The following is an 18916-nucleotide window of genomic DNA, read 5'->3' on the forward strand; positions in this document are numbered from 1 at the left end:
ACCTGACCAACCAGTTTAGCAACTCCTCCTCCTTCTACTGGAGCCAGGAAGTAGATGTTGAAAGAACAGTGAAAAAGTGGGGAACTGGCATCCTTTATTCCACACCGTTCCCTACTGGCACTGGTCTCTTTTGGCCTGCTGAACCTCTCAGCCAGGTCAATGCTTATGCACTTTGCAGATGTTCTTGGTGAGGACAGATATACCCAGAATATCAGTCCTAGCCACACACCACAGCTACCTTCCCAAGCACTTGTCACTGCTCCTGTGCTGTACTGGGGGACAATTCAGAGGTTATTCCCAGGATTTTTTTTTTATCAGCCAAGAAGGTCGCTAGTCAACTGCAAGACCATTTTCAAATTATACAGCTGCATTGTCCCCTCCAGCTTTGGACAACCAAGTAAGAGTTCAGAGCCTGAATAATGTAAAAATTTAAAAAAGAAAAAAACTACCCCTAAAATCTTATTAATACAGACTTTACTGCCTGATTATCTCATTTTCCCCAAATTCCAAAGTTGATATGTATGTTAGTCAGTTTTCCATTATTATAACAAATGCCTGAGAAAATCACCATATAAAGAGGGAAGGTTTTCTTTACCTCACAGGTTTAGAGGTTTCAGTCCATGATCAGTCAGCCCCCATTGCTTTGGATTAAGGCAGCATATCACAGGGGAAGCACACTGTAGAAAGCTAAGGAGCACAGAGAGAGGAACAGTAAAAGGCTAGGGTCCCAGTATTCACTTTGAGGACACATCCCAGTGACCCAAAGACCTCCCATTAGGCCCCATCTCTTCAAAGTTCTTCCACCTCCCAACAGTGCCTCTCTGGGGACCAACCCTCCAATACCTAGACCTTGGGGGGCATTTGCCATCTGAAAGACAAAAGTATGGTACAAAGAATAGGGCAAAACCCATCACTACCATTCTCCAAAACACAAACAACCTCATCCATCCTAGTAGTTTGTAATCAAAGCCTATTTTCCTCTTTTCCAACAAAACCAGAGTTTGCAGAGCCTGGTCTGTATTTAGACCTACCCTGCTATTGCCAGCTGTGCTACCTGAGGGAAGCTTCAGACAAAAAGCAGAAATTAAAAAGGAGGAGAGCATGTTTGTTTCCATTTTATCAGAATGAGCACTGGTCCCTTCCAGGTTACTCAGGGACGACAAGCTTAACATTCAAACCAGGGAACTCATAAGTGAAAAATTGTGTCCTTATACCTCCCAAATCCTTGGGTGGAAATACAGTTACGGATACTGCACCCTCTACCAGAGAAGGGTATATGAAACACTCCTATTTTTATACAAAGTTCAGAAATTCAAACCTATAGACTCAGCCTTTTCTGAGTATTCCCCTCTTATATATCTCTAACCCCCAATCTCACTCTCCATTAGTGTGTAACCCCAAGAAAAGCGGCTTCTTCCAGAACATAAGTTTCTATCTCAAAACATGAATCTCTAGTGGAAATCAAACTTTAAATCCTAGCTAATATTTTGCCAATGGAAAAGAGAAGTATTAAAAGAATACGAAATATTGTTCACAGAGACAAGTAGATTATGTCAATCCTTTATAAGCAATCAATAATAGAAGGAAAAGGAAAGAAGTATGAGAAAGTGGGAAAAATAGTAGTCAAAATAATCTATGATTAAGCCTCACCCTTTCTACTAGCTAGTCACAAATGGCTCCCAGATTGGAAATATAAATAAATTAATTAATTTATATATAAAAGTTTAGGCAATTCAGTATTTAAAATAAACAGTCATATCAGAACCAGTAAATAGAAGCCTTAGGTATGGGACATTGATGAAGTGGCCACAATGACCTTACAACCTCACTGCTGTGAATTGAATGTTTATGCCCCTCCCCCCACTGATTCAAATGATGAAACCTGTGTTAGTCAACTTTGTGTGAACAAAGTACCTGACAAGAGCAACTTAAAATAAGAAAAGTTTATTTGGGGTTACAGTTTCAAAGGTAACCGTCCAGGGTCTGCCAACTCCATTGCTCTGTGCCTGAGGCGAGGCCGAAGGGTGTTGGCAAAAGGGTGTTGTGGAAAAATCTCATGGTAGCCATGAAGCAGAGAGAGAGGAAGGTACCCAGGAGATGATAAACCCTTCTAGGGCATACTCTCAGTGACCTACTTCCTCCAGCCAGGTCTATATCCCAGTAGTCTCTCCAGCTATCAATGCATTAATCCATCAAAAGGATTAATCCACTGATGAGGCCAAAATCTTCATAATCCAATCATTGCCTAAAAGCCCCACCTCTGAGCTTTGCTGCATGGTGGACCATGCTTTCAACACATGAGCTTTTAGAGGATATTCTAGGTTCAAACCAAAACAAAGCCCTCATCCCAAAAAGTAATGGTATTTGGAGGTGAGTGGGAGATAATTAGGGATGGATTAAGATCAGGAGGGTGGGTCCTCATAATGGGATTAATGCTTCTATGAAAAGGGAAAGTAAAATATGACCCTTTTCTCTGTCCTGTGAGGACAAGAAGACAGCCATCTGCAAACCAGAAACAGAGCCTCACCTGAAACTATATATATCAGCACTTGATCTTACATTATTTCCCAGCCTCCAGAACTAGAAAATAAACATTTGTTGTTTAAGCCATCCAGTCTAGGATTTTCTATAGCAGACCAAACTGACTTAGACACCCACGAAGCAAATTCTTAAAAAAATCTGGACTCAAAAAAAAAAAAAAAAAAAAGATCCAGCATTCTTCCTCGAGTTTTCTGAAGGGAAAACCTTTTTCTCCAACCCCAGCTCACTCCTATTCCACGGGATTTTCATCAGCTCAGTCCCTGTAGCTCCCTATCTCTGCACTGGATGACATTTGTGGGCAGTGCTCTAAGACCCAATGGGAGAATACAAAGAAGAAAGTGATTAACTGTGCTGCTGTCACTAGGGTGGGAGAAGAAGCCAAGGGATCCAAAACATGTCTAAAGGACCAGGAAAGGTACCCCAAGAAACACTTGTAGGAAATAAAATGTCTGCAGATCCAAATAGACAGGTGGGAGGATAATGCAAATCTTACAGATAGTTCCATACTGACAAGTGGGCAGCAAGCTAAGCAACACCAGCAATAGGGGAAGGATCTCACAAAGCCTGTGATTCCTGCTATCTACAGGAAGTAGAGAAGTAGGGACATAGTGAACATTGGGATATTTGTGTGTGCTTTAGGACTGTTCTCTAATGATCTCTCCTTACTGGAACGAAAGAACCCCTCCCAACACCTCCCACACAAGCAAGATCTTGTCACCTCTCCTACTTCTGCACTTCCACTCAGGACAGTTCTGGGTCATCTGATACACTCATCATCAAGCCTAACCAGAAAAAAAAATATGTTTGGGGACACCAAGGTGAAATCTCCAAGTCAGCCAAGTGACCTGCACATGATGGACAGCATACCAGGAAAAGCATGTGCTATTTCCCAACTTGTACTGGATGGTTTGCGTACCTGATTCCTCACTTTTTATTCTCAAAGCCTGACACTGATCTGTGCTTCACAGCATCTGTGTCAACAGACTTTTCCTGGATGGCCTCTTCAGTACAGCCTAATAGTGAAGATACCTTCAGTTCAGAAATGTTTTTCCTAAGGGGCAACAATTCCAGCAGACTCCAAACCTACATATATTTTTTCATGAAATTCCACACCAATGGAACCTGTGTTAGTCAGCTTTTCATTGTGCTGACCAAAATACCTGACAAGAACAACTTAGAAGAGAAAAAGTAAAGGTTCAGTCGGTGGTCAGCCAACTACAGGTCTCTGGGCCCAAGGTGAGGCAGAGCATCATGGAAGAAAGAGGTGGTACAGGAGATCTGCTCACCTTATGGTAGCCAGAAAGGAGAAAGAGAGACACAGAGACAGAGAGACAGAGCCAGGAGAACAAGATATAAACCCCAAGGTCATACCCCTACTGACCTACTTTTTCTAGCCCCACCTGCCTAACATTATGACTCAGTTAATCCACTCAAATTATTAATCCGTCAAATGAATTAATTTAATGATTAGGTTACAGGTCTCATAACCTAATCATTTCGCCTTTTAACATTCTTGCACATGAGCTTATCAGGGGACTACCTCATATTCAAACCATAACAGAACCCAATGTACTTTTTTAGAAAAGACTTGCTGCAAAGCTGCATTTTCCATGCCAAGGTCCCCCCCACCCCCAGCATCCTGTTACTATATCCCAGTTCTGAATCAACTGCAACTGGGAAAACAGCTGCCAACTCAATATGCAGCATGCCAGATGGCCTGGCATTTTTAATGCATGCTTCAACTTACCAATCCCTAATTACCAGGGAGCCAAAACTGGTGAGTGGGCTTTCCTGAGGCTGGAACAGCATGCATGAATGTTTTTTTTACCAGCAAGATTGTTTTCCCAAGAAACTATTTAGCCTCACCTGCAGCTGACCAAATTAGTCCTGACTGAGCATCAAATAGTAAAGTTTAATACTGTCTCCTAGAGTCCAGGGAAAAATTGATCAGGGGCAGAGGAGAGGCACACTGAGATGAATTGGGGAATGGAGGGATAAAGAAGTCTCATTCACTGGAGGGGATTCCTGTTGCTCCTCGCCAGAGAAGCCCACCCCTGCATATTGTGCCTGTCTTGCATCCTGTTGGGCAGTTCAAGTAACTTACTTACAACGTTAAAGCATAGTTCTCCATAAATACCTTCAGGACACATTCCCACACACTTCTGTATGACCAATGACCCTAAAACTGTTAACACTTCAACCTTGTTAAATAGATCACAAGAATATTGGTGATCACAGTCAGAAATGACACCCTACTTTGAAATACCACCTGGAACCTCCAGGTGACATAACCAGTTTGCCCAATGAATTGTTGTAACCCCCTCATGCTCCTGAATGGTCATGGACTTGAGCCCTGCCTTCTTCATGGACCTATTTATCAGACTTTCTGAAGCAGCTACACCACTTTCATTCATGGTTCTCCCTTTGATACAATTTTAGAAGGCAATACTCAAAGCCCTCTCCCTGACAATAAGCCCTTCATTTGAAATGTCACATTGAGATTTCTTCTCTCTTATACACACACACACACACACACACACCAAAAAGAAACAAAAAACAAAAACACTTCCCTAATGTATGTATACCTTTGTCCCAATTTTTTCTTGAACCTCTTTGGAGCACTAATACAGAAAAAGTTGTTAGTCAATATCTAAGGAATGTATGTGCTTCCTAGAAAGACCCCTGGACCACCCTCCAGCAGGTCAAGACTGACTGAAGACATTCGTATTCAGCTTAGGATGTGGGGAAGGATCTCCATATGGCCCTTTTCCCTTCATGCCAATAGTGAGTGATTCTTTCTACTTTCTGGAGCCCTATAATATGATCGCTTGTCAGCCCTATAAAGCATTCTGGTTTATGTGTCTGACCTCAGTTCCATTAAACTCAGTCCTCTACCACCTGTCCATCCAAGACCTCTCCATCCACTTGGATTGACAAGCAGGGATCTACTCCAGTATTGCAGGGTTAGAGATTTTTGTGGCACTAGACTTCATGGTGGTATCATTGCCACTCCTTTTCCTGGCCTTGGGGAAATTTTTGAATCCCTACCTCCAAACTGAAAGCCCAGGGAAGGCTTAGAAGTGTCTCACCTGGCCAGGTCCAGGGTAGGGGATGGCAGTGTCATGGTTATGTGATATTCATTTTTCATTTCTTAATGTTACTTATGTCCTCTATATTCTCTCCAGGGATTTTTTATTAGTCTTTCAAGGCCCAGCTCTTAGTTTTCTTGAAATTCTATATGTTTGTTGCTGTGTAATTCCTTTCTGCTCTTTTTGATTATTTTCTTCTTTCTGCCTTGCTTGGTTGTTCTTTTAATTTGTTGTTCTTTTTCTAATTTCTTCAGATTGCTGCTTAGCTCATTGGTTTTTCACCATTCTTCTTCTCCAATGTATGCCATAAGACTATAAATTTTCCTCTAAGCAGTTTTTACTTTGCTTTATTTTGGTGAAAGTCATAGAAGCACAACACACACAGAAAAGTACACAAATTTAAATGCAGAGCTTATGAATTTTCAGAAAGGGAATTCTTCCATGTAAATAGCACCCAAATCAAGAAGCAAAACTTTACTCCAGTTTTAACCCTTTCTATTTCTCCTCATCCATCTCACACATCTGCACTCTGTCTGGGATCATTTTTCTTTGAAGAGGAAAGGGCTCCCTTTAGTGTTTGGTTGTTTGTTTTTAGTTCTTCTGTGCAGGCCTGCCAGAGATAAATCCTCTTGGTTTCTGTTTGTCTGGAAACATCACTACTTCACTTTTATTTTTGAAGAATGATTTCATGAACTATGTAGAATTAATTCTAGGTCAGCTGTTTCTTCTTCAGCCCTTAGGAATGTCATTTCTCTGTCTTCTGAAAAGTCAGTGGGAGTCTCTTTGTCATTCTTTTGAAAATAATGTGTTTTTCCCCTCTGATGCTTTTAGGACTTTTCTGTCTTTGGATTTCAGAATTTTAACCACCATGAGCTTAGAAGTGGCTTTGGTTTTTAACCTGATTGGTAATCTATTACCTCCTTTAACTGGTTCTCTGTAATTCCAGTTACATAGGTCATGATCCCTACGTCCCTTTTTCTCTCCTCTATATTTTCCATCCTTTCTCTCCTCTCACTTCTTTCAATCTGGATATTTTCTGTTGACTCATCCTCCATGGACTAACTTTCTGCTCTATCTGATCTGCTACTAAACACGTATATTAAATTCTGAATTTCAGCTACTCCGTTTTTCATTTGATTCTTTTCTATTGGTTTTAATTCCTGGCAAAGTATATACTTATTTATCCATTTATGCATATATAAATCATAGTTTCTTCAAAGTCTTTGTCTGATGACTTTATCAAGATCCTGTTTCCATTTTTTCCACTTGTTTTTTAGTTTTTGCTTCTGTTTATCACTATACTTTCTACCAGATACCATACATTGGATGTGGAATATTATAGTTACTTTATGTGATGGCACCTTCCTCCAGAGAGAGAATATTAATCAGTTTTTCATAGCAAGATACCTGAGGCAGGCTAACTTTATAAAGGCTTATAGTTTGAGAGACTGAAAAGCCAAGATCATAAAGCCCCATTAGTGCAGGACAACACCATGGTGGGAGTGCATGTGGAAGTGAAAGACACATCTCAAAATAGAAAGGCAGATAGAAACTAGAATCTGACAATCTGTTCCAAGGGTAGGCCTTTCATTGAACTAGAGAACCCTTCCTAAGCTCCACCTCTTCAAGATTTCACACTGTCTCCCAATATCACCATCCTGGGATCAAGCCTCCAACACATGAGCCTTTGTGGGACACACTCATGCCACATCCAAACCAGAGCAGAAGATTTCACATTTCTCCAGCTCAGCAATGGGGGAACTGATGGCCTTAGTCCAATAAGCAAGTGAGCCAAATGAAGAGTAGTCCAGTTTTAATAAGGCTTAGTCTCCCTCTGGCCCACCCTGTTCCTGTGGACTCCTCTCTAGGATTTTCATAGACAGCGAGAGTTTTTTACCACGGGCCCCTCCCTGGCAGATTTCAATATCAGCAGATGGGAAATTTTGCCTCTACTTGTTTGATATTTTCATGATTATATCTTTAATCTTTTACCCTCAAGGCACCAATACGTCTGAGGGAAATCTAGCTGAGAAAAGCTAGCATAAAACTAGGAAAATTCTGGTCTCACATGACAGCTACCAGGGAAAAGAGGTTTCAGGTTATCAGCTGTGGTTCACCTTCCCGAATATTTAGAACTGGTCACTCCCATTTCTTTAGAGTGCTTTTAAACATTTTGTATTGAAATTGGCTTATCTACTTAGCAGTTGAAACAGTAATATGCTACAACTACTCTATCCTAGCAGGAAGAGAAAGTCTCTAATTACCTTTTAACTCCACATGCAATGACCTCCAGATCAGAAATTCTGTCTGAGAAATGTAGAGGGGTTACAGTAATCAGCACTTGAATTGGAAACAAAATACAATCATTAGATTGTTTTTTGAGTTTGGAATTGGCCCTCTGGCACCTAAAATAAGTGTTTACTATAAATTAAAGTTCCAGTGTCATTTCACACAATAGTTTATTGTGAACAGTTTTACCATATTAAAATCATTAACATGGGATTTATTCTTCTATTCCAAATAGGAAATTAGTCAAATAATCCACAGTCCTTCATGCTAAAAAAAAAAAGTCAATTATCACAATTACTTCAAAAAGAAGTTGTAATTAAGCATATTCATTCATTATCAGATAGCTCATAATGTAGCTATTAGAGAAACACAACTATCACATGCGTATTTTTGTGAGTTAGGTAAATGTGAAATACAAAGAGATGCAAAATCTCTGTTTATTCAAAATTTATGACATATTTTCAGTTATTTCCCAATGTAATTTAAAGTTAAATTAAGATGGCCAGCCCTTAACATAGCATTCTAAATCATATAAGTTTGGGAAGTGCAAATTTAAGTAAGATGATTTTTAAGCAAGTTTTGACAAATCAATATGATACCATAAGACTCAGATATTTTTTGTTTTGTTTTTGTTGTCGTTATTTTGGTACAAATTAAAATGGCTTTTAAAATTACATATTTTTTTTCTTTTAAATGAGTCATTCAGTACAACCTGCTAAAATTAAATGTGTCATAAAAGATAACTCTGCTTATTTCTGGTGTGGCCCAAACCAGAGCCTGAGGCATGAGAAGCTTTAGAATTCTGCCTTATGATGATCCAACAAGCCATTTCAATTTTCAATTAAAATAAATTTTTCAATATTAAATATTTGCATTAATAGTGAAATCTTCAGTGTTAGATGTTGTGTGAGTCAATGTTCCATTACTGTAACAAATAACTTAAGATAATCATAAGAAGGAAAGATTTATTTTGGCTCACAGTGTCAGAAGTTTCAGTCCATGGATAGTTGGCCCCATTACTTTGAGACCTGGGGTGAGGCAGCACATCATAGTGGGGGCAGGTTTTTCTGCTGCCTGCTCATCTCATGGTGGTCAAAGGGAAATGAAAAAGAGGCCCAAGTCACAATATCCCCCTTGAGGGCACACCTCCAGTGGCCTACCTTTCTCCCACAAGATTCCACCACATCAAACTGGGGACCAGGCCTTTAACTCTGGCCTTTGGTGGACATTTAAGTTCCAAACTATAGCAGAAACCTTATCAACAGACGCTAATGCATTTATTTGAAAGCCCTTCACTCTTCCTTTTATTTGGATCAAAAGTCACAGCTGTTCTCTAAGCTGCTTATTTCTTAAAAATCAATTTAATTCATATTTATTTTGTTAAAAATACAAATGAGTATAGTGCACACAGGAATAGACTGGAAAGTCTTAAGTTTTCATATCATTAATATTTTCTCAAAAGTGCTGCTCTTATTATTTCCTCTTACTGAAATCAAATATCCTTCAGGTTCAATTTCATTTATATCTTATTCTTTCCTTGCTTCTTCATCTTTTTGAGCATTTGAAGTTATTATCCTTTCCATTACTCCTTCTAGATAACTATTGAGTATGCGTCTTTCACAGGGATTATAACTTCTTGAGATAAAATTGTTTTTCTTGGATTTTGAGGACATAGTTTATATTTGTCCCACGACTATTTTGCAAATGAAATATGATTAGAATTAAGTAGAATGTTACCCTGTAGATAATTTGGTTTGTCTGCATAAATAGGTGACTTCACAACGGAAGACATCTCTCCACTGTGCTCATCGACATCTGTCTGGTGCATCAATTCTTGGCACACTTTGGCTCATAAGATCTGGGTACTTGTGCCCTGCAGATATTGTAACATGTGCAGCTAAAAACTTGCCAGGAAGTTCAGATATTCTTGAGGCTGGCAACTTGTTGTGTTCAGGCAGCAATAGGAGACAATTGTGTTCTTCTTACAGATTATTTTTACTGGTTATAGAATTTCATGCTGACAGTTATCTTCTTTCAGCACTTTGAAGCTCTCAGTCCTTTGTCTTCCATGGTTATAAAGTCACCAGTCAGTTTAAAAGTCATCAATCAGTTTAATTGTTATTCCTTTGAAGGTTATCTAGCTTTTTTCTTCATTAACTGATGTTTTCCTTCTTCTTTTGCAAAGTTTTACTGTGATGTTGGGTTGCTTTGTTCTTTTGGATGCATAGAGATTTTTTAATCTATAGCTTGATGTCTTTCAGTACTTTTGCAGGATTTTTAGATTTGGTACCATGCCTCTCTCCATTCTCCATTCCTTTCAGTTTCCATTTATACATTTTAGATCACCTGCTCGTATTCTGTGTGTTTCCATTTTTTTTCTCAGCATGCTCTATTCTTGATTTTTTTTTTGACTTATGTTCCAGTTTCCTAAATTTTCTTCTCGTTTTTGTTTAGTCTTCTGTTAAACCAATCCATTAAGTTCACAATTTCAGAGTTTTTCAGGTTCTGAAGATGTTGATTCTTTTTTTAGGCTTCATTCTGTGCTAATGTTTTTGGTCTTTTATTTTCTTGAATGTTGTAAGGGTGTATTCTGTAAAGCCTCCATCTGTAACTCAAATATCTGGAAGCCTCATGCATTTGCTTATATTGCCTGTTGTTGCTTTTAGTTTTGAGGTTGTTTGTTTGTTTTTACATTGCTTTTGTCTCTGCATGTGTTTGGTCAATTTTAATTGAGAATTACCCATTATAAATGAAAACTTGCATAAATAATTTGAAACTTACAATGATGTTATTTTCCTGAGATGATTTACATTTCTTTCTGACTTATGTCTAGCTTTTCAAAATAACTGCAATTGAATTCCAACACTTGAGATGATTTGGAGGGCTTGGACAAGTGTATTTGTCAACAGTTAATCTATTAAACTTCCATGGATCCAACTTGAATCATAAGGGATTGGCTAGAGACCTCCTTTAGCAGGCCCTGAAGTCAAGTTTTATGCCATTTACCCTTCAAGTCTGTCAAAAGTTCTTTTCAGCTTCCCAGTCTCTCAGAGGCTTTTTTGGGAATCAACACAGGAACCCCCGAGGGAAATAGCAACTGCAAATCCTGGGCTCATCTCTGAGTTTTATCTTCTGAATCTTGACCTCATTATTTTATTTACCACTGCCTTGCTAGGTTCCTGATATCTTCAGGCTATAGTTTCCAGATTTAGGGGAGGAAATACAGTATACTTAATTAAATTTGAATTTAAGGTAAACAACTAGTATCTTTTTGATATATTCCATGTAATACTTATGACATGCTTACACTAAAAGTTTATTTTCTGTTTATCTGAAAGTCAGTTTTAACTGTGTCCTATATTTTATCTGGCAACCCTCCTTCTAGCAGATTTGTTTTGCATTTTACAGCTTTACTAGATGTTCTCTGAATTACCTGGTGCACATTACTAGAAAGTGGAAGTTTACTTTTTCTAGCTTGTCAATCAACTGGAGTTACTAAATTTTTTTTTTGAGCTTCAAATCATCATTTGAAGAGTTAACATAGTTGCTTAAATCCTAGCTCTGCCATAACCATATGTGTGACCTTGAATAAGTATCCTTACATTTTGGTTTTATTTTCCTTAGATGTAAAACAGGATTAACGGGTGACATTTCTTGAAGTCTGATTATTTGCCAAGCACTATGCTAAACACACACACACACAAAGGTTAATAATATTGCCATACTTTATAGGATTCTAGTGGGAATCAAATTATAAAATAATATAAATGGTTTTCTATGTGTTAAGTGCTAATTAATTAAGACCAATTTAATCATAACTTACAAACTTAATTGAATATTTTGCTTACTCCAGGTCTACCACCATCATTGCATACTATAGTTAAATGCGACAGCAGTTCTGCTAAATCCTCAAGAGCATATAAAAGGGGAAAAAAGCAATTTTCTTGTTTAAGTGACATAATAACAGAAGTAAGTCAACCTGTATTTTCCGAGTACATGCTCCAAAATAAAAATTAGTCACAAAAACATATGTTTATAGAGGTAGAAACTTTGGTTTTGCTCTACTTTGTGAAGAAGCTTATCACCCCTTGCTCAAACTTGATAATAACTCATGAATTAGGCAAAATAAATAAATAAATAAAAGTGAAAACCCAAAATATTATAAGAAGATCTATTTCAAAGCTACCATGAACCTATATAGGGTTAGTATGGCATCTTTTCTTCTGGAAAGTCTACAACTACACCTTTTAATGCATGGATCATGGGCTGGATACCTTCATGTAGGACATCTCTAAACAACTATCCAAGTCAGCCCTGTTGATCATCTAGAAGCTAACAAAGGTGTTAATGGCTTTATGAGTAGTACTTTACAAATAATTCCACTTGTTCTGCATAACAGCAGTATATGAAACAATATCTCTGACGTTCACCTAGCCTTGCCATTCTATATTAAGACTAAGGCTCAGAGAGCCATGGAACTCACACCAGCAATGAGAGCTGAGGCAAGAGTTGAACTCACACCCATTCCATCTCCCATCACTCCTCTTTCCTTGATCACTTTGCCTTCCTAACCTTCTGTAACTACTTATATAAGTACTCCAATAAACAATGAGACTATTGTAGCAGAGATGCCTTGTGCTCAGAAGATGTCTTGTGCTTTGAAAGGATTTTTAAAATTATTATTATTTTACCTAGAAAAGCAGAGAAAGACATGATCACAGTAGATTACCTTAAATAAGGTATCTGAAATAGTAACGAACAATCCTTTAGTATTTCTTGGTCTTTGGACCATGATATTTTTTTCAAAGAGCAGTAATTGTTACCCATCACAAATATTTTAATCTATATACTTGAACATTTCCCAGAGTCACATAATATTGTGTGTGTGTGTGTGTTCTCTTTTAAGAACCAGTATCCACCAGGACACTCTATCTTCTCTTGAGTTAATAAGGCAGAAAAGTCAATCAAATGAAACCAATAAAGTCAGGTATCACTTAATGGCTGGAATCTATTCTGAGAAATACATCATTAGGTGATTTTATCATGGAAAATCCATAGATTATACTTAATGTAAACTAAGATGGCTACAACATCACAAGGCTATATAGACTTATGGGATCACCATCACGTATACCACCATCCTTGATCTAAGCATCATTGTGTGTGCATGACTGTAGCTCTTGAATAATTTTTCAGTAGGTATTGATGGAAGACCCCTGCATTGCATAATACTATAAATATAAATCTCTTTCCTGAAAAAAACTGAAAGTCACGTTAAACATTTTAATGTAACTGTCACTAGAATAAGTACAAAGTAACATGGAATTCTGGGGGATGGAGTGACTTTTTTTAAAGCCATAAAATAAATAATTTGCATTTTGTATTGTTTTAACATTGATGTATGACTTCCCTTCATAAAAACACTACCAAATAAGAAGAAATTTTAATATCTCTTTCAAATTCCAATGGAAAATCATTTTAAACTACAACAGACATTTTACATTAAATCCAAAGGAACATTCATTAATAATCAAGTTGCTAAGTACTGGAACATACTATTAAATACATGTTTAAGGAAAAAGAAAAAGAAACTTTGCCAATGATTCTCAAAAGGAGAGTATTGCATTCTGAAGGTTGCCATGAATTCTTGACTCAAAATAAGAAGTAATCTGTTTACCTAGCAATTGGCTAAACTGTGGAAGCAACCTAGATGCCCTTCAATAGATAAATGGATAAAGAAACTGTGGTACACATACACAGTGGAATATTACTCAGCAATAGGATTTAACACATGATTGTACATAATTTCCCTGACTTTTCTTTTTTTTCCTCAAAGGCATTGAAACAATTTTCTGCTTTGAATGAGAAACTAGTAGTATCTGTTCAGGATGCCTGTTACCTCAAAATTCCTTCCACCAACTGAATTCACATTAAAGCCATTTGGCCCCTCCACGCTGGTCTCCCAGGCATCTACAGACAGAGTAGCTCATACACTAAATAACACTGATTCATTGTGATTAGCTAGCTGTATGCTCCCAGCTTTAGTCACAGTCCCTCCATGATCCCTGACGTATAAGAAACCTGCCTCTTGTGCTGAGAGTGTATTGGAGCTGGCTGTGTAGACCTGACATGAGGACAAAGGGAGATGTCTTGGAAAATACGTACAGAAATAGGTTATTAGATTATCATCCAAGAGCTTGCAAAATAACTACAGGGAAAGAATGATGCAGGAAGGAAACTGAAAGTATTGACTTATCTATAGAATATATCCACCTAAAACAAGAGGGTATGTTCCCAGGCATCATTTGGGCAGTGGAAAGTTTTAACAACTATAATTCAATGTATTAAAAAAACTCAAATAGCTAGTTAAAATTTGATAGAAAAAAATATTTAATCTCACTAGTAATCAAAAAAAGGAAATGAAAATGATAATGAGATTCTATTTTAAGCTTATTTTTAATTGATAATGTTCAATGCTACCTACCAATAGTTGTCACGAGATGGTCAGAATCTGATGTTGCATATTCTGGTGGAAGCAGAAAGTGCTGTTGGAAAGCAATTTGGACACAAGAAGCAATTTGGAGAATACTTAAAATATTCATATTTTCTAACCCAAGAAAGAATATTACAATATTCATGTTTTCTACATCAAGGAATTTTCCTGTGTCAATTAGATTTAGGTTTAGCTACATGTAAGAGAAATCCCAAAACAACTATGGGAAACAACACAGATGTGATCAGGAAGAGAGGCTACAAAACATAGTGCTTAGTTGGAGATTATCATCCAAAATAAAATTGAGATTCTATTATTAAGGAGGAAAAGGAGAATGGATGTTGGGTAGGTAGCTAGCAATTGTTGTCCCATTATCTAAGGAGCAAATTTAAACTTAAAATATAGTTTGCATAAAGTCATTCCTTTTTAGGGAAAAGCCCAAATTTCCAAAAGTAGAGGAACACTTACAAATTGTAAATCTCTTCCACAGAACAAGAAATGTTATCAGCAAAGTTTTAAATAATGTTGAGCATAATTATTTAAGAAGAGCAAAATGCATCATAATTAAAGTTTATGCTCTCAAGGATGCAAACCCCATAGAATATTTTCATTTTATTTAGACTTTTCTTCATTAACCATATTTTCCATAACAAACATATCTTAAATCTATGCTCATAAAATTGTAGGTATTATTTTAAAACATTATAATTAAAGATGAATTCCCAGTTCAGAGAAATAGAATCTCAAATTGGAGATTTTTTTATATTGTTCCAAACAAAATTAATACAAAAGACCAAGCCATAGCCTGGTAAATTTTTCGAATTTTAAGAAAAATATCCTATACACAGTGAATTGGGAAAAGCAGGGCACCCTCAAATGAACTATATTCAGGTTGCCTGCAGATGTTTTCCTCTACATCACTGAATGCCAGAAGGCAATGGAGCTACGTCATTGTTAATTCATCACATCATCTTCATCACTAACATTTACAGAGCACTCACTGGATTTTTATCTAAGCATTTTTATTTGCTTAATCATCATCTTATGAGATAAACTTTGTTGTTAGCTCTGTTTTCCACATGAGGAACATGAGGTTCTGAGAAGCTAAGTAATTTGCCCATTGTCTCGCAGATTGTCAATAGTTCCACTGAAAGTCAAGACAGTGTGATTCCCCCAAAGCCATGTTTTTTTCTGTTTACCTTCTATAGAACTTTGAAGGAAAACAAATTGTGATGTAAAGAAGTTATCACTGATATGCACAAGATTTTAAAAAACAGACCTCCCATCCATATGTTGTAGTTCAATAATGTTTTAGTCAGTTTTTCACTGCTGTGACTGAAGGATCTGACCAGCAGAACTGTAGAGGAGGAAAAATTCATTTGAAGGCCCACGGTTTCAAGGTCTTAGTCCAGGTCTTAGTCCATTCCTTAGGGATGGAGGTGAGGCAGAACATCATGGCAGAAGAGTGTGGTAGAGTAAAGCAGCTCTCATGGTGATGATCATGAAGCAGAGAGACAGACTCCAGCTCCAGATACAAAATATATATGCCATAGCCACACCCCCAATGAACCACTTCCTCCAGCCACACCCCACCTGCTTCTAGTTACAACTCTGAATTCCATCAGGGATTAATTCACTGATTGGGTTAAGATTCTCACAATCCAATCATTCCTCTTTTGAATCTTCTTGCATTGTCTCACACATGAGCTTTGAGGGAATACCTCATATACAAACCATAACAAATAACTTCTCAAAATCTTCCTTAAAATGACCCAGCTCATCAAACTACCTAAAATCTTAGAAGTAAGGGTATAAAAGCAATCATTTTTAATGATAGGATGAATGCTGAGAAGTATAAATAATGGATTTAACTTGAAATAAAAAATGTTAAGAACAAAACAATTTTTCATGACACATTTTTAGAAAGAAGTCAGATTTGGCTATGTAGGCCATTATTGTCAGGTGTGGCCTGGCTGGCTGGTGGAGGAATTAGGCTGCAGTTCCCAGATGTATCTTCTCTGGCCACAAGTGTCTCCTCCTGGGTTACTTCCTACTTCTGAGTACCATTTTATTTTTTGTCTTTCAGCTGAAACCAAGATCTGTTTCAAATACTACCATGGAGTGAGTGGAGCCCTGAGAGCTACCACCCCCAGTGTCACCGTCAAAAACTCAGCAGCTCCTGTAAGTCTTGGCTCTGCCTCTTTGTTCAGACCTAACCCTATTGCTTCTTTCTTGTTTTTGTATGTGTGCACACACACACACACACACACACACACACACTGAGATATATTGATAGCAAGAATAAGAATAGACAGACACATGTCAAAATAGGAAGAGGAATGTGGCTAAAGCCAATTTTGTTAAAGTTCATGCCACTTGTTTGTTAGAAAAATGCCACACTTTGGTATTTTCCCTAGATAGTCAATGTTTGTATTCAAGATATACTTAATGGCAGTGAGTAAGTCTTTTCTTTGGAACACATTTTTTAAATTTCTTGGCTTTAAATATTTATATTTTCCCATGACTTAATTTCTTTTTAAGCTTGTAAATAAATGAATGAAATAGAATGTATTGGCTCAGATTCATCTTAGTCATGGAAGTATGAAATGAGAGACCACAAAAAGACTAAAATCTCATCCTTTTCTTTATAGAAATGAGGACACATTGCCCAGTGAGACTTAAGTAGTATACCCCAAGTCTCACAGTTAGCCAGTTGCAGGTCCAAGAATTAAACCACATCTTCTGTTCCCTACTTTGTGGCTCTGCTCAGACCTATGGTAATATGTCATTTTTTTCCCTAAAATATAGTCTACATCTTTGTGGTGCTTCTGACTCAGATCTCAATACATCTGATTAGGACTGAAATATACCTGGAAATGGCATTTCTTTTCCTTTCAACATAAATTTAAAATGACCAACTGGAGAGTTTGAACAGAAAACAGTGAAGACTTTGTCTTGCAAGTGGAAGTAAAAAAGACTTTTTCCCCCTATTTAAAAAAGAATAGAGAAAGAATTTGAAATGAAACAGAATGATTCATAAAGGACATTGATCCTAAAAAAGTGCCATTTTGTCATTTCACAAATCAGTCTGGCAGTGTCCTGAAGTGTGCTAATTGAGGACTTGGTAATAGGCAGGAAGATAAGCAAACTTCAGACCTGAATCTTGGCTGACTCTATGCTGAGGGGTCCGGCAGGACTAGACCCTGGGCTAGGTTGACCATGAGAGAGAGAGAGACACACACTTCAGGAGAGACAGGGAGAAGGAAGGGCCGTGCATACTTAATGGTTACCACTTTTCCCTGTACTACCTTTGCAGATTGGAACATGATGTCCATCACTTTACTGAGTGGGACAGGAATTTAAGTGTGGAATCTAGAGAAGTATCCTCAAAGTTCCAGGCCTCTTCTTCTGTCCCATATGTACAAGCAACTCTCAAAAGGAGTACCTGGGAAAGCCAAGCAGGTCCTGATTCATTTTAGCCAACCTTTGGGTTGGAAGGCCAACTACATAAAGGCAAAAAATAAATAATAAAATGAAACAAAATCAATCAAACCAGAGCCTGGGTGGACAGAACAGGAAGGTATTGAACACAATAGACAGAGAAGGAAGAAGATAGGAAGTGGAATAAAGCTAATTCAGGAAAAGTCTTCCTCATGCAGGTCTGGCCTTTGCCATTACATATCAAGTCACTTTGGGAGACAGTTCCTTGCCAGACACTCTGGTCCCTCAGCAGGGTGGGCCTTGCCTGTTGATGAGACTCGCCCCTGGGCTCAAGACTGGGACAGGAAAGGAGAGTTCCCCACCTTCCACCTTCGTCTGCTCACGCATGATATTATAGGAAAGTGTGGGCCAGCCTCAGAATTGAAATTGACCTTTAGTTTAAAGGCAGCTCCCTAGAGTATTTGGCTTCTCTGAACTCAACCTACTGAATACTCCAGATGTTTTCCTGTTTCTCAGACCAATGCAAAGTGTGACACACGTCATCACACTGACGTGCAATGTAAGCTTAAAATGAAGCAAGACACAACTACCCAGAAAACAGCCTTGAAATATAAAAGAGTTTTCCAAAGCTGGATAAAATATCAAAAGCAAATACTTTCTAGGAGCTGCCATTACCAGAAACAGGGATTTCCCTCTGAGAAGTGAAAACAAGTGCTTTGATCATATCATTTGACATAAAAGTTCAGGAGACGGCATCGATTCTGTTTCATCCTGACTTCATCTTTGTCACTCCATGTATGCTACTGTTGCTTGTACTTAACACTGAGACACTTCAAAATATTTTGTCATATTGCTTCTGTCATTACCATCTCTGTAATGATTTTCTCATATAAATCCATAGACACTTTGATGTTCATTGACACTCTAATATTTATCCCACTGGCAATTTCGTTTCTCATTTTAATCACCAAGCATGCAAGAGTCCTGTCCTAAAGCCCATGTGACATAAGGGTCAGTGAGAGTAATCCAGATTTCCAGCTGCCACAATGAAACTGAGCACATG

General features: G+C 37.8%; 1 protein-coding gene across 6 annotated transcripts in view; it reads left to right on the forward strand.

Moving 5' to 3' along the window:
* Hecw1 (HECT, C2 and WW domain containing E3 ubiquitin protein ligase 1) overlaps positions 1–18916 on the forward strand; it is a 391308-nt gene that overhangs the window by 195867 nt on the left and 176525 nt on the right. For all 6 annotated transcript variants that reach the window (XM_048786494.1, XM_048786498.1, XM_048786495.1 and 3 more), the window contains one exon: positions 16499–16593. In XM_048786494.1, the coding sequence (XP_048642451.1) occupies positions 16499–16593 (95 nt within the window). The remainder of the gene's footprint in view (positions 1–16498; positions 16594–18916) is intronic.

This window comes from Marmota marmota, unplaced genomic scaffold (genome assembly GCF_001458135.2).
Source record: "Marmota marmota marmota unplaced genomic scaffold, marMar, whole genome shotgun sequence".
NCBI classification, from domain to species: domain Eukaryota; kingdom Metazoa; phylum Chordata; class Mammalia; order Rodentia; family Sciuridae; genus Marmota; species Marmota marmota.